The sequence below is a fragment of the Typha latifolia genome, chromosome 6, assembly GCF_019914945.1.
Source record: "Typha latifolia isolate L0001 chromosome 6, TyphaL0001v2, whole genome shotgun sequence".
NCBI classification, from domain to species: domain Eukaryota; kingdom Viridiplantae; phylum Streptophyta; class Magnoliopsida; order Poales; family Typhaceae; genus Typha; species Typha latifolia.
Genome location: NC_133091.1, coordinates 3,011,049 through 3,026,535, shown reverse-complemented (window position 1 = coordinate 3,026,535; position 15,487 = coordinate 3,011,049). Strand labels below are relative to the sequence as shown.

At 35.1% G+C, this 15,487-nt stretch overlaps 4 protein-coding genes across 11 annotated transcripts in view; 3 read left to right on the top strand and 1 right to left on the bottom strand.

Annotated features, from left to right (window-relative positions):
• Positions 1–1,722: 1,722 nt before the first annotated feature.
• On the top strand, positions 1,723–3,169 carry LOC140790503 (CASP-like protein 1E1). Its single transcript, XM_073140612.1, has 2 exons — positions 1,723–2,063; positions 2,830–3,169. The coding sequence occupies exons 1-2, from the start codon at positions 1,723–1,725 to the stop codon at positions 3,167–3,169; spliced, it is 681 nt and encodes a 226-aa protein (XP_072996713.1).
• A 1,044-nt stretch (positions 3,170–4,213) lies between these two features.
• LOC140791210 (CASP-like protein 1E1) lies at positions 4,214–6,108 on the top strand. Its single transcript, XM_073141631.1, has 2 exons — positions 4,214–4,492; positions 5,566–6,108. The coding sequence occupies exons 1-2, from the start codon at positions 4,221–4,223 to the stop codon at positions 5,903–5,905; spliced, it is 612 nt and encodes a 203-aa protein (XP_072997732.1). The 5' UTR covers positions 4,214–4,220; the 3' UTR covers positions 5,906–6,108.
• A 339-nt stretch (positions 6,109–6,447) lies between these two features.
• On the top strand, positions 6,448–7,103 carry LOC140790502 (transcription factor bHLH13-like). Its single transcript, XM_073140610.1, has 2 exons — positions 6,448–6,642; positions 6,732–7,103. Exons 1-2 carry the CDS (start codon positions 6,448–6,450, stop codon positions 7,101–7,103), a joined length of 567 nt encoding a protein of 188 aa, XP_072996711.1.
• Positions 7,104–11,507: 4,404 nt separating this feature from the next.
• Positions 11,508–15,487, bottom strand: part of LOC140791232 (uncharacterized) — a 30,975-nt gene continuing 26,995 nt past the window's right edge. For 3 of the 8 annotated variants that reach the window (XR_012109541.1, XM_073141667.1, XM_073141666.1), the window contains exon 10: positions 11,508–12,152. Coding sequence is in view for 5 of the 8 variants with exons in the window: in XM_073141667.1 (XP_072997768.1) it covers positions 12,102–12,152 (51 nt within the window). In the remaining 3 variants the exon portion in view is untranslated. The other 5 variants (XR_012109542.1, XM_073141670.1, XM_073141669.1 and 2 more) reach the window with 2 other exon arrangements.

Here is a 15,487-nt window from a genome sequence, read left to right as displayed (position 1 = left end):
TTATTTTCGTTCTTATCTATTAAATTTATGTATCTCATTTTTAAATGTGATTATAGCTGTCGAATGTAGAATGACTGACAGAGTGACATGGACCTTAGTGTATAAAATCTCAATCATATAATCTCCTAAATTACTAAATTAGATTCTGGAGGGGAAATCGATGGGCAATTAATTAATAAGTCTGAGAGCTAGACAGACTATGGCACACCGGAACTGCGTGTACCCTTGGGTCTAAAACGAGCGTATAACTTTGATACCTCTGGAAGATTTCTTCCTTGTATTTGAAAGTACAGCCTATTGAATACTTTCTTTTCCTTCATAATTTAATAGAAATACAAACAAGATGCAATAGAAAATGAAGTCCTCGCCATAATTAACAAAGAAAAAAATATATTCTACTAGTAGTTTTAATACGATGAGCACCAAAAGTAACCGTCAGCTGATTGGCATACTAGCTTAAAATTTAATTGAGCCCCTCTAATAATTAACCAATTTAACAGCTGAAAAACTGGTTCATATTTGATATTCAACAATCTCTGCATTCACATATGAACCTAATATTAACCATTAGATCTCCCCCGAGACTTTGCTCTATCCACTTTGATATCACCGAGTTCTAGTCCAAGTGAAATAAGGTTTGACATAAGTTTCGAAATCTAATTCAACACAAAAACTAAGTTATTAGGTGAAATCCAAGAAAATATATAAACCTAATCACTTTTCTTTTCGCTATTTCAAATGACTAAATTCTTTACATATGATATATATATATATATATATATATATATATATATATATATATATATATATATATATATATATATATATATATATATATATGCTCATCATGGTTCGGGTTAATTAATATATATGCTCATCATGGTTCGGGTTAATTAAGTATTGAAGTCTCTTCTTTTTATCAAATGCTTAAAAGATCAAAATATTAATTATTAATGTGCATAATATTCAGCATTAACTAGACCCCTAAATTATTATCCATTTTTAAATAAATCTCTTTATTTATTTTTCGCTACACTTTGACCCCTTCATCTATTATCTCTCACCCATAGGTTGATAGCATATACGAAAGATATCAAATGACTAGCTACCCTTGATATCTCTCTCTCTTATTTTATTTTCTCTAGAATAAAGATAAAATAAAATTAAAAATATCTAAAATTAATCACGTAATATTTTCTTAACTGAAAATAAATTAAATGGACAACTAATGAAAGTGGCATTTGAACCGTTTTACATAGCTAAGGGTTAATATGGCACGAAAAGTTAATAAGAAGGTTCCAATAAAAATAGATAATAGTTAAAAGTGCTTACATGTAATTATTCCTAATAATTATTAGCAAAAAGAGGTATGACATTGGGAGACCAACAATTGACAAGCGAAGGTCGTGCATGCAACCAATCATAAGATACGAGATGACTGCAGCATGCAACCCAAATTAATCCCAACAAAAAGTATTCTCAAATCCATTAGCGATCTACAAATAGAATTAATCAAATTCGTGCTCCCACCCCCCTTATTAGATGATCTAATGCCACTCTGTCCTTTTGAGCCAACTAGGGAATCCAAACGCCCATTGACTTTGTTACATATAAATAGCTCCTTATACGAGAATATATCTTGTCAGCTACTACTGCTACAATACTCTCTCTTTTTCTCTCTCTCTCGGCATATATATCCTCTGTGTGTGTGTGGTTGTTTAAATGGAAACGGGCAATCAAATTAATCCTAACTATGCTGCAGCTCAAGCACAGGTGCCTCAAACTATACCAAAGGTGGCTCCACCTCCAACAATGGCTGGCAATGTTAATCTTGGAGCTCAAGCAGCTGTGGGTCCGGGGAGCAACTTCGCCCCGCCGCCGTCGTCGCTGCCGTCTTTGATGAAGCTACTAGGTTACGTCCTTCGTGGCCTCCCCATTGTTCTCACTTTCCTTGCTGCAGTTCTCATGGGAGCAGCGAAGGAGGATTATGTTAGTGTTGATGGTATATATATTCGTAAGGAGGTCATCATTACGTACAAGTCTCTGGATTTTTCTGCACTAGAGTATGTATTAATCTCTCAAACCATTTCATCTACATGCATGCCTGCCTGCCCGCCTCCTTAAATATCTTAATTAGTGACAACTCTCTGTATTAATCTCTCAAATAGACTTTTTCTTTTCTTTTCTTTACATGATCGATCATTCTTGTTATCTAATTTCTATTGTTTTAATAATCTCGGAATCTACAGTAATATTTATTGACTTCTACAAACGTAGAGGAGATCATTTAATAGTAATTGTTACATGAGAATATCAAGGTACGGATAGATCTTAGATTGTATAAAAAAATTGTTATTTTTTCGTATTATTGTTATAGATTAGCTAAAAAATCACGAAATTACGTGCAAGCAAAACCTTTTATATGCCTTATAATATACTAAGAGACATCATATGGAAACCAATGCATTGTAGCAGAAAAAAAAAGACTTGACCGAAATTCAATGGTTTATACTTGTTAGAATATAAAAATAAAAAACATTGTTCTATAAACAGTTTAAGTAACAAGATATCAGAGAAGTTTGAATCATATTAAGCTCATCTATTGTTTAAAAATATAAAATCTCTAACTATTTACATCAAGTCTATTTATTGGGCCTATCAATATATCTCAAGCCCAGAATTGTCGTTAATAGCTTTCTAAACTTTTAAATTAGTTAGTGAATTAAGCTGATGCAAGGATTTCTTTTTTTACTTTTTATTTGCCTTAGAATATTATAGATCTATGCAACATGTAAGTCTAATTTCTTTTACCGTCAATTAATTATGCAGGTACTTCATAGTTGTAAATGCTCTTGTGTGCGTATACTCCATAGCTTCACTTGCCATCTCCCTCGCCATAAAAAAGAACTCCCTGAACTTGGAATTGCCAATCTCGGGCATGGACACGATAGTTCTCGTCTTCCTCTTGACATGCAATGGTGCAGCAAGTGCAGTGAGCGTCATACTTGGCACTGAGAATGAACACCTCCTCTTGTCAAACGTTTGTAAAGTTCTTAAGCATCTCTGCTCTCTAATTAAGGCCGGCATCGTCTTCTCCATGTTTGCGTCGTTTGCCTATCTACTACTAGTACTTCTCACTATGTTTAGGTTCTACAAGAGGTCGAGCTAAAATTTGATGAATGATTTGTGATACCATGCATGCACGTACATTGTGTTCATGTTTGCTTTAATTTGCAGCGATTTGATTGATGTTTGATTGATGTCGCTTTATGTATTTCAATTCTCGATGTGTAAGAGAAGCATTCAATAAAAAAGTTTATGGTTCTATTTCATGTCTAAACTAAATAATCAAAAGTAAGATAATATTATGTGCGATACTGTAAACCTGATCATATATATATATATATATATATATATACACCACTAGCTTCTGCTAAGGTTGCTGAAACAGTTCGTAGCTAGGTTCCAATTAGCTTGCCAATCTAGACTTTGAAATTTATTTTATTAAGTCTAATTCATCCAAGATTTAGTTCAAGCTTGATTTAGATTTGAATCTACCTGTCAAGCCGCGGGAATTGAATTTAACCAATTCAAGCGTAATATGTAAGGTTAGACTCAAAACTTATGTGAGTCCAAGCTTGAAAGTTGCTTGACTCGAATACAGCCCTAATTTCGTCCGTAAAGTTAAATGAGCCACAATTAATTTAGAGTTAAAAATAGACAAATTAAGGTGACAATGTCCTACGAAAATTAATAGGAAGAAATGAGAGGCCGGAATTTAAACTTAATAACTCAATGAAGGGGTTTTAATCAAACAGCTACTAAAATATTGGATGTTATTTTGAAAATCTCACTAAATTTTGTTATAAGAATCAGCTCCTTGCATCCGAAATTGCAATATATATATATATCCAGAGTCAAAAAAACTCTTTGCAAAAGTATAAACAATATCCAAATACAAGTAAAATTTCGTATCACAAAATGATAATTCAATTAGCAAGACAAGGTCGTGCACGCAACGAAATATATATTAACATAAAGAATTATAAACTCTTTAATGCCACCAATAGCTAGCTATCCGTAATAATTGACGAACTCAATGAGGAATTAATGAGCTAATGCCAGCTCCTTATATTCCCTAACTCTTATCTATATTCATTGACTTTGCTGTGTATAAATACATACGCTATTCTCTATTCTCTTTTCCGTGTGAGAATCAAATGGAGTCTCAGCAACCAGCAGTGGGTCCACCACCATCCATGTTTGTCTCCGGTGGAGCTCAAGCAACTGCGAGCCGAGGAAATTTGCCATCGTCGTCGCTGCCGTCGACGATGAAGCTACTGAGTTACGTCCTTCGTGTCCTCCCCATTGTTTTCACTTTCCTTGCTGCAGTTCTCATGGGAGCAGCGAAGGAGGATTTGGTTGTGACTGATTTATTTGGTGGTAGGAGTAAAGTTGCGAAGTTCAAGTCTCTTGATTCTTCTGCGTTAGTGTATGTATTAATCTTCTCATGACCATCAGTATTTCATTTGCATGCATGCCTGCCTCTTTTTTATGTGTCTTAATTCGTTACGAACATAAATGAAAATTTCTGCATGGCCCTGTTAAGATAGCAGCAATATTATGGGAAGATACATAAACAACTTCCTGCCGTTTGTTTTTTATAATAATAATAATTATTAAGATTTACTGTATGTAGATACACTAGGTATTTGCTAGGATGTCTGATATATTTTTTTCCCATAATATTGCTTTTGTTTTTTTTTGAAAAAAATTTAGTCCCATTATGTATAATATCATCACAAATAAAATGATTAACATGTTGAAGAGTCTTTTTTTCTTTTCTTTTCTTCATATGATTGATCATTCTCGTTATCTAATTCTTTTATTGTTTTAATAATCTCAAAATCTACAATAACATGTAGATCACTTATTATTAATTGTTACGTGAGAGTATCAAAGTAACGAAAGAGCTTAGACCGAATCAACAAATTGTTCTTTGTTAGTATCATTGTCAAAGATAATTAATTAACAAATCACGAAATTACGTGCAAGGAAAAACTTTTATTTCCCTAAGTACAAGTGACACTAAGGGATACCTTAAAGAAATCAATATATCCTAGTTGACTTAAAAAAAATTAACTGAAGAGTTAACCAAACTTTTATACTTATTAGAATATAAAATATAAAAATTACCGTTCTCTAAATAATTTAAACTTTTAGGGTAACTAGTGAGCTAGTATAATATAAGAGAAGTTCAAATCATATTAGGCTCTGTCTCTTGTTAAAAATTACAAAAATAAATCTAAATCTAGATTTATTTTTTGAGCCTTTCAAAAGATTTCAAACTTACAACCTACTATCTTTTATCTCCACTAAAAAATGTAAAATAATTTGGAAAGTACTCTGTTGAGCTATCGAATAAATCATCGAAATCTAGAAACATATCGGCGTCATGATTATCTAATATTTCTCCTAATACTTTCTTTGTATTAGAATATAAGAGATTTCTTTTGCCCTTAGAATATTGTAGATTAATTCTTTGACCCTCAATAATATATGCAGGTACTTCGTAGTTGTGAATGTTCTTGTATGCGTATACTCCATAGCTTCACTTGTCATCTCCCTCGTCATCAAAAAAGGCTCACTGAACTTGGAACTGCCGATCTCAGGCATGGACATGATAGTTCTCGTCTTCCTCTTAACATGCAATGGTGCAGCAAGTGCAGTGGCCGTCATACTTGATGCTGGGAGCGAAGACTTCGGCTGGCTAAAATTTTGCAGTGATCTCAAGCATTTTTGCTCGCTGATTAAGGCCGCTATCGCCTTCTCGATGTTTGCTTCGTTTGCTTATCTGCTACTAGTGCTTCTCACTATGTTTAGGTTCTACAAGAGGTCGAGCTAAAGAATTTAACTGATGAATGAATGATTCATTTGTGATACCATATGCACGTACGTTAATCGTGTTCATGTTGCTTAATGTGTAGCGATTTGGCTTTGTAAATGGTTATGTGTGGTGTATTGTGTACTTCATTAGTTTCTAGTTTGATTGATGTCGCTTTATGTATTTTAATTTTTCGATGTGTAAGAGAAGCATTCAGTAAAAGAGTGTATTGGCTCAAGCATACTCAAATTTCCCTATGGGCTATGGGCTCCCTAATATATATATATATATATCAACAACATTACTCTATAAAAGAATTCTACTATAAGCTAACAGTAATTGCATGAAGAATCTAAACAGGCTAATGATGAGCCCTTACTCCCCTTAGCAAAATATCTCACTCCAGAGAGTATCTGACCATGTTTCCTTAACTGGTAACAAAAAACCACTGACCACCATCATCACCATAATTCCTTAAACTGTTGTTGTAGTTGTTTAGGAATTTGATGATTAAAAGTGTTGGGTGTTATAAGAAGGAAGGAATGGAAGGTTAAGTTTTACCAATGGCAATGGATGGCTACCTTCCTCCACAGTTGATGATCAACTCCCCGGAGGGCGGCTCCTCAGGCAGAGAGAAGGCTTCGACGTCATCGAGGAGCGGCAAGCTCGACGTGATCCACATGGAACGTAACAGGAGGGAGAAGATGACCGAGTTCTACAATATATTGCACTCATTGGTTCCTAATCTCTTCCCCAAGGTTAGTTAGTACTCGATCCATCCATTCGTTTCTTCGATCGGTTATGCGATAAAGTAGGATTTGCCATTGGATTTGGTGATCAAGTGTAGGCAACTAGGACGAGAATTATCGACGAGACCATAAAGCACATTAAACACCTGGAAGACGTGATCATGGCCCTCGACAAGCAAAAGGCGGCGGCCGTCGGAGGAACAACAACAGGCAGAGCGATGAAGTTACGGCCGGAAGGCGGTTCGACGATCCAAGTGGCTGCGTCGGGCATCACCACATTCTTCGGCATCCGGTCGCCGGCTCGGCCGCGACTCGCGAGCCGAGTGCTGGAGGTGTTCGAGAAGCACAAGGCTGAGGTGCTGAGCACCACGGTGGCATGCAACGATGGCGTTGTTAGCATGACGGTGACTTCGGCTGTGTTGGAACAAGAGGTTGTGGAGAAGATCAAGGGGGAGATCATCAACATTTAGTCAGACATATAACTTCTTTTTGTACCTTCTTTAATCTTTGTACATATAACTACTTCACAGCTCTCTCTCTCTCTCTCTCTCTCTCTCTCTCTCTCTCTCAATATATATATATATATATATATATATATAGACATCTAGGGCTATTTGGCTATGTATAGGAAAAGTGCGTCACAACTACTCAAAAAAAAAAAGGGAAAGTGAAGTGGTTGGCAGAGTCAAAAGGCTAACGTTGTCAGTTTATTGCGGCGCATGCCAAAGCAAAAGCGACTAAGAAGAGAAGGAAGGCAGTGTTCAAAACGGGGTCGTTAGGAGTCGAATGGCAGAAGTAGGCAAAGAAAAATGATTAGAAATAACTACTTTACTTCTTGCTATCCAAGAAAACCTTCTCTCTAACATCTCAAAAGAGCCTCTTTCTGAAAGTTTCTTTTCAACATTCTAGCAAATTATGTACCCAAGTAATTATTGGTTTAAAAATCAAATTTTCTCAGTGATGATTTTTAACTGGCGTAGATGCCATCCATATTAATCGCTGATAAGAGTTAGCAATTTATTGATATAAAAATCACTAATATGGTCAGCAATTTTAGATACACTTTAGCAAAATCCTATATTTCTTAATAAAAAAAATGCTAATTGCGAACAATTCCCACACTAGAAATAATTCTTCCTGATAGAGCACACATACCGTAAGACTAGAAGTCACCGGCTCAAATAAATAAATTTAAAACCAACCCATTTGGTTACATTCTTTCTTGCACATACCCATTTTTGCATTTTTGTCAAAGACTCCTTATTCCTTTTCTTTTCTATCTTTTATAGATAAAAAGAGCTTCCACCAAAGGACAGCAATTAGCATAGTACATCCATTCATTGGAGCCTATCTAAAGGTGAAAATGGGATGAATACTATTAGTGTGGTCCAATTCCCTTATCCAACTTTAAACCTTATCAGACTTTGAATACTTTGGCAAAATTAAGGTCTATATTGTGTGTTTAGGCATTTTACGGACTATAGATAGTAATATTTATGTTTCTATATCTCTGATCTATTTTTTTTTTCTAGACAGTTATATTAATATCCGAATAATATATCCAATAGTCTGTTATAATCCCTTTACCTATGGATTATTAAAATAATAACTACAAAAGTAAAATGACTATGCTTTGATTATATATAAAAAATGACTAAGATCTGAAAACTTCTCTATCTCATAAATGTAAATGAAACATAATTAAAACTTTCTTAAAAAAAATTAAAAGGCATTATTGTGGTTTCTAAGATGCAAAGAAAATATAAGTTATAGTCCCTAAGAGGCAGTCAAAAGGAAAACAAAACAAGAGAGAGAGAGAAAGAGAGAAGTTTGTAGTTCCTAAGAAGATGGCAGACTGTTCTTTTATCTCTGATACATGGCTTGAAAGAGGTATAACCTTAAAAAAAAAAAAGATGTCACAGAAAATATAAACCTCGAACAGCGTCACAAAGATACTGTTACGCTTCTATCAATAAATTAAAAAAATTGTTAAACCCTTGCAATTAGTGATACAGTACAAAACAACTTCATATATTTAACTTATTACAGGGTGATCTCTCTAACAGGAGTATGATTATCCGAACCAAAGAGACTGTAGTACACTTATAATCAGAGCTCTGAATGTATACAATCAAACAGGATAGACTTACCAAACCAAAATAAGAGTATGATTCCATCCTTGCGAGCAACACCCGATTAAGCAATTATTGTAGTACACTTGAAATCAAACATCACTGTTTTCTTAGTAATAAGTAAGAACATGACGGTATCCTTGAGAACATATCCCTGATTGGAGGTTTAACAATGTCTATGAACAAATGGTATCATCTCGAAAGTCATAAATACCTCCCTCTCTTAATATTTGGTACAGCATGCATGTTCACACTTGATCCAAATAATATAACAGAAAGAACCATTTTAGCGAAGCCAACTGGAAAATAACTGATGCAAATCACTAACCACATTGAACCTACATCGCTATTTCTTTTTCCTAAAGAAGACAGGCAAATGGTAAAAAAATAACCAGCTCACCAGGAAATGAAGGTTGTTATATCTAATTTTGGCCTTCCAAGTAATTCTGTTACCTAAATGCTGATATATCAGGAGCTTCTAATGCAATCATGAAACAACTATCTGATTGACCAATCAAAACACATTTCCGTTTCGATGGAACACAGGTAAATATTCCATCGACCATGAGCTAATGCATTAGATAGATAGAAGCAAATTAAATCACAAAAGGAAAATGAAGTTGTAAGTTGTAATATAAAAAAATAAATAAATAAACATAAATAATACAGATATATAATATACATTATACACTTATATGTAAGTTGTAACCAATAATAATATATACAAAAAATTTAATAGTGCACTATACCAAAATAATAAATAACATAATCATAATTCACAACTACGAATCCACGATAACAATTAACAAGTTCACAACTATAATATAACTCACCTCGAGTAAAAACTGAAAAGTAAAAAACAATAATCAGTAACTAATTACTGATTACTTCTTCTAGTTGATTCAGTAATTCACATTAGCACTCTAATAACTAATTAACTAATTCCTAGTTTTGGCAATTCACTAATTCAACAGAAACATATTAATACTAAAATTTAATTCACTGTTAATCAACAAATTAAGCGATTAACACATTTTCCTTTGAAAAAACATTCAACGGAAACATATTAAGAAATTAACAATCAACCGAATAATAGATTAGCAATCAACATTCAACGTATTAAGTGATTAACAAATTAAGAAAATTAAGAAAAAAAGTGTAAAAACTAAAAAAATAATAATTCAACAAATTAACTGATTATTGATTAATTGTGAAAACTGAAAACACAATAATTGCTTCAATTATTTTCTCTAACTGCCTCGCATATATATTAAGTAATAAGAATTAAAAAATTAAGAATTTAAGACAGATTGAAAATAAAAAGAACAGTTCGGTGAGAGAGAGGGAGAGAGGACGCACGGTTGCCGCTGCCGCACTTCATTGCCGTTAGGGTTTTGATGTTTTAGACTTTAGGGTTTAATGAGAGAGAGAGAGAGAGAGAGAGAGAGAGAGAGAGAGAGAGAGAGAGAGAGAGAGAGAGAGGATAGCAGCGAGAAAGAGAGGAGAGAGCAGCGAATTTTTATTTTATATAAGGGTTAACGGTTAGTTAATTTTAATGGATCATATCCGCCTCGCCATTGGCCTTGGCGAGGCGGCCGGCAAAACCGCTTTTCACATCACTGATTATTCTACTGAATTACACCTCTTGGTACTCCTCATGCATAAACATAGGAAAGGTTGAGTTCTTTGTTTAATAATCCATAGATAATTGATGTATTTTCCCTGCCCTAGGCGACAGATTATTGAGTTCTCATCCATAAAATGTCACCTGCAGCCTGATCTTTTTAATTCTATTTTCGAAAATAGGATGCCAATTGATAAGGTTATCAGTTCTGAGGACGTCTCTGAAAGCACACCATCATGTTCTATGGAAATTATTTGATAATATGATTCATATCCATGATTTGTAAGTTATAACGAAGAAATATTGAATTTGCAAGCAAGCTGATGCAGGAAAGGAGAATAATAATTGCATACAGCATCCGCTAAGCTATACTGGTAAGTTAAATTTCTTCAGGATTACCGATGGGAAAAAAAAGCACATGAGGTGGGTAAATTTGAAGAATGAGACAACAATGGTGTAAGAGGCAACAGTTATTACCAATGCATAACAAATACATGCTGAATGAATCAAAAGTTAAAGTATTGCAGCACAAATAATACTTCAACATGGAATTCAATAAAGCTTATGGTGTATATCAGAGTAGCTATAAGTCAGTCAGTCAACACGAATACCAAAACTATTATATAAATTTCAGTTATAAAATTCCATAGACTAGATTCTATACAAGAATACATACGAAAGAAAATTCTTCTCATTTCTTAGGACTGAGTTAATACTTAGTACAGATAATGAAAAATAAAGTTCAATGAACTCATTCTATAGAAGATGAATATATACAGGGAACAAAGAAACCTTACCTGAGTTTCCAGGATATAAATGTGATGTTGCTGGCATTTGCTTCTTGTCATTTCCTTTGGAGCTGTAACTGCAGGCAATTCAGTTCTTAAATGGTTAGTCTGCTGGAGTCAGCCTGGCAAGCTTATGGTGGATAATTCTCCTGAGAAGATTAAAGCACATGTCTGAACTTTGTGCCAAACTGATCGGGGCTGCAGAGACCACCCAAGGAATATGCATCTTTCTGCTTCCCATGAGTTAAACGAAGTACATCAAATTGCTCAAGTGGTTTTTAAAATAATAAGGATGAACACGGGGCAAATGGCAGGTGAAGAATCTAAATAGAAGATCCAGAATATCATATATGATCAACACTCAACAATATCTCTTATGTCTATAAAGAGGAAATTTGAGAGCTTTGATTGCCCCCTACATGTCATCTAGGGAGAATACATGGTAACATTAAAATACAAACAATATCAGTATGTACAACAATATGCTAGGTTCACTGAATCCAAACCGCTGAGTTCAATGTTGTTGCATTAATAAGTACCAATAATTCGATAAATCAACAATTCTGTGATTTTGGTGCTTCTGGACTATACTGAACCAAAACATTGAATCGTACAACTAGATTTATTTATTCTGCTACTTAACAATTAGGCAAGAGATAATAATGTGAATTATATTTACCATCCCAGTATTGAGCTTAGATCCCTTATAATCAACTCTGTCCATTGGTTGTTGCTCAATCCTCGTATTGTTCTCGACTGAGTTATACCATGAGTGATTGCAGTACCAAGTCCCACTGTTTGGTACGTAGCTTCTCTCTCCCTCCAAAGACTATAAAAATTTATGCCTGTAATCCAATTCTCTGTAGCAAACAGCGAAGCCATTGAAACAATCTCTACAAGCATCTCAGAACACATACTTCCCTTTTACCAGCACCAGCCTCTTAAAGGTGGTGTTTGCATGTGAGTATCAAAATGCTGCACAAGATATACGTAGTATGGAAAGTACATGCAACATTTGCATTTAATATAGTTATCGAATATATTAACATTCAAGGACAAATAAAGGACTGAATTACATTAATTTTTAAAAAAAATATGGCATTAAGGAAACAATTGGGCTTGCATAGTAATTTAAATTCTATTCAAGCATGAAATATAGTTTTATCTACTACAATATCATATAACAACATCTTTGGTTCACGAATCGTTATCAAGGACTAAGATCCACTCCAAATATGTAAAGCAAAACATAATTATATTAGCTTTACACTAAAAAAGCCTCATGGCCAATGGATGCCTGTGAGTTTCCAAATGGAGGTAGACCATTCTGGATCGCCAACAACATGCACTTGCAGCCTTGTTGGTAGGAAGAAGTGGGAAGCCTTATTCAGCATCTCAAGAAAAATGCCCTTCTTTATAGGTTAAGTCCCCAAAATTAAGAAACGGGCATTGGTCAAAATATTGGAATATCCTGAGAATATCCTCATAATCACAAGGAACTTAAAAGGGAGCTGGTCTTTTTTCTAAAAACTAAAATACACGATATGACTTGCAAGTAGTTGAAAAGTATATGATTTTTTCCAATATCCTGATAATGTAGTATTGATTTGCTAAAAAAAAAAGAATGAAAATAAGATAATTATATATTGCCAAACTTTCATCACCTGTCCAACCACAACAATATCTTCATTTTTAAACTCTTTACAAAAAGCCCATGATTTCTAAATTTCCTTTTGGGCAGCTCAATCCAAACCAATCTAGGTATCTATAAACTAATAAATATAATACATCAATAGCATCAAAGGAGAAAAAAGTACCATCATCTCTTCCATCTCAGGATGAGTTGTTTCAAATCTCGGAGTGTACTGAATGGGCCATGGCAAAAGAGTTCAACAATGGTTTATTTAAGATGACTATCATACTATTTGACCATCTCTTCGCCATTTAAAAATATCTAAAAGACAAGTTTGCATGTAGGGGTGTAAACGAGCCGAGCCTGATCTAACTCGGGCTTGGCTCAAAATTAATTTCGAACCTAATTTTTTTGTTTAGGCTCGACTCAGCTCAAATCTAGCTAAACCTGCCCAAGCCTGAGCCTGAGTTCGAGCCTGATTGGAGGAGGCGGCAGCTTGCCGAGGAGGCCGAAGGAGAAGATGAGGAGGAAAGTAGTTGCTTTTAATAAATATTTCTTCAATTAGAGGTGTGCAATCAAAGAAGACAACTCACAATGATTTAAGCATTAAATATACATTCTACTTCTACCCTCCAACAAAAAAACAAAAAAAAAATAAAAACAAAAACCAAAAATGATTGAGAGGATTGATGTGATAGAATTTGCCCCTAGTCTACTATTGCCACTTTTACCTTACACCTCTTTGATTTGTCCAATCCCAAATTAAACCATCCAACAACCAATATTAAGTCAAGTCGTCTTCCTCGTTGGTCTCCTCGCCAACTTCCAACTACCACCAAAAGATGCAGTCTGTGACCATCAAGGGCAACGAATAGAGCTGCGAGCTCTCCTCCGTTGACAATCCCAACAAGGAGAGTTGCGGGCTCTCCTTCTCCAGCTCCGTCTCCACCGTCATGGTGTTTGTCGACACCCGTGGCATCTCCGTTGTGGCCTACCTCATCAGTAGTCCCACCGACTGGTCCACCGCGTGGCACAACCCGGATCCGCTGAAATGGCCATGGGCCAACTGCGCTGCGGTCGGCGAGGAGGAGGACGAGGAGGCATGGTGGCACCAGTGCTTTGTGGGGGTGGGGTTGGAGGTGGATGGGATACTGATGTAGACTCATAGAGTGGGAGGTGTGAGAGAGTTTTAGGACTTTTGTCTTATGTAGATGGGGGTAAATTTTGTCTTCAAATGGGTGTAAACGAGCCTATCAAGCCGGCTTCAGCTGATGCTCAACTTGAAATTTAAATCGCGCCTCAATTTTGAGCTCAGGCTCGATTCAACTTGAGTCGAGACGAGTTGAGTTCGAGCTTCAGATAAGCCGAGCTCAAGCCACTCATTTATTTTGAAACCCCTATTTGCGTGTATCGAGGGTGTCCAAGTCCTACACATGGAAATTTAAAAGTTTCAACAGCAAAGGACATTAATTTATATTCTTTAAAATTTAGATGCAACCAAATTTATTAAATTTTGGTTATAACTGCCTTGCTGTCTACATCGTGAGCCATAAGAGGAACTACAAAATTATGACTTAGTTTTATGAGACTGCATCTATTCCAGACCAAGCTTTCAATTATCTAGTTCTTCAACTTAAATGCATCACCATTTATTCTGCACTAAGAGGTTTAGGAATCAAGTCCTACTATAGGCCTCTATTCAATTCCCTTTTTTGTGTGAAATATATAAAAGTAATACATACCAAAAGAAGTATACATATAAATAGCAAGTAATTTCAAATAGTCGTCTTGCTAGAAAGGGTTTTTGACTTTTTTTCCCAGTCCACATGGAATATAGTCAGCAAGTAAATTGATGGATAAAATCCTGCCAAATAAAGGCTCAACCAACAATTACAATGCCATACATCTGTAAACAACCACTAATGTACTAAAAATAGAAGTTTCAAGGGAACAAGTTTGTGGAAAACATTCCAAAGTCACCAAGATGTCACAGCTGTGAGAAATATAAATACTTGCATTTATTTGACAATGGATCGGTTGTAAAGAGAACATATTTCTGGCTAAATTGTCTTTGCCCAAAAATACATCATGGCCATCATACATAAGGCCATTGACCACCAGGAAGACCATATATCCTGTTTCGCGTGACAGGCTTACAAGTGGCCCACCAATGCCTAGGAAGGTTAGACCGGTAAAGTGTGGCTACTTATGGGATATGTTTGGTGTTTAGGAGCCTTTCTAAGGTGTCAAGTGAACAAAGTTCTGGAGGTATAAGTTCATTAAAACAAGAAACACATAGAACTACTCATCCTATTTTGGAGAGTTTAGAACTGTAGATATATTTGATTATCTGATATCATAGGAAAGAAAACAGAAACAGAAAATTCATTTTAAACTCAGGCCCAAGGTTGATAGCATAATTATTCTACATATTGCATATCTTACAGCATAATTAACTTCACATTAAGCAGTCCTCAAATCTATACCGATCCACCAATCCGGATTAGGCTATGCGATACACAAAAACAACATCTTATGTGAACATAATCACATATACAGATGTTTAGATTTTAGAAAGATTGATCAATTCTGAAGATTTTCGCACGAGTGAGAAGCTGTTACAAGAATAGGAACTTATAGTGCCCGATTTCTTCAAAAGCTCTTCAACCACTTAGAT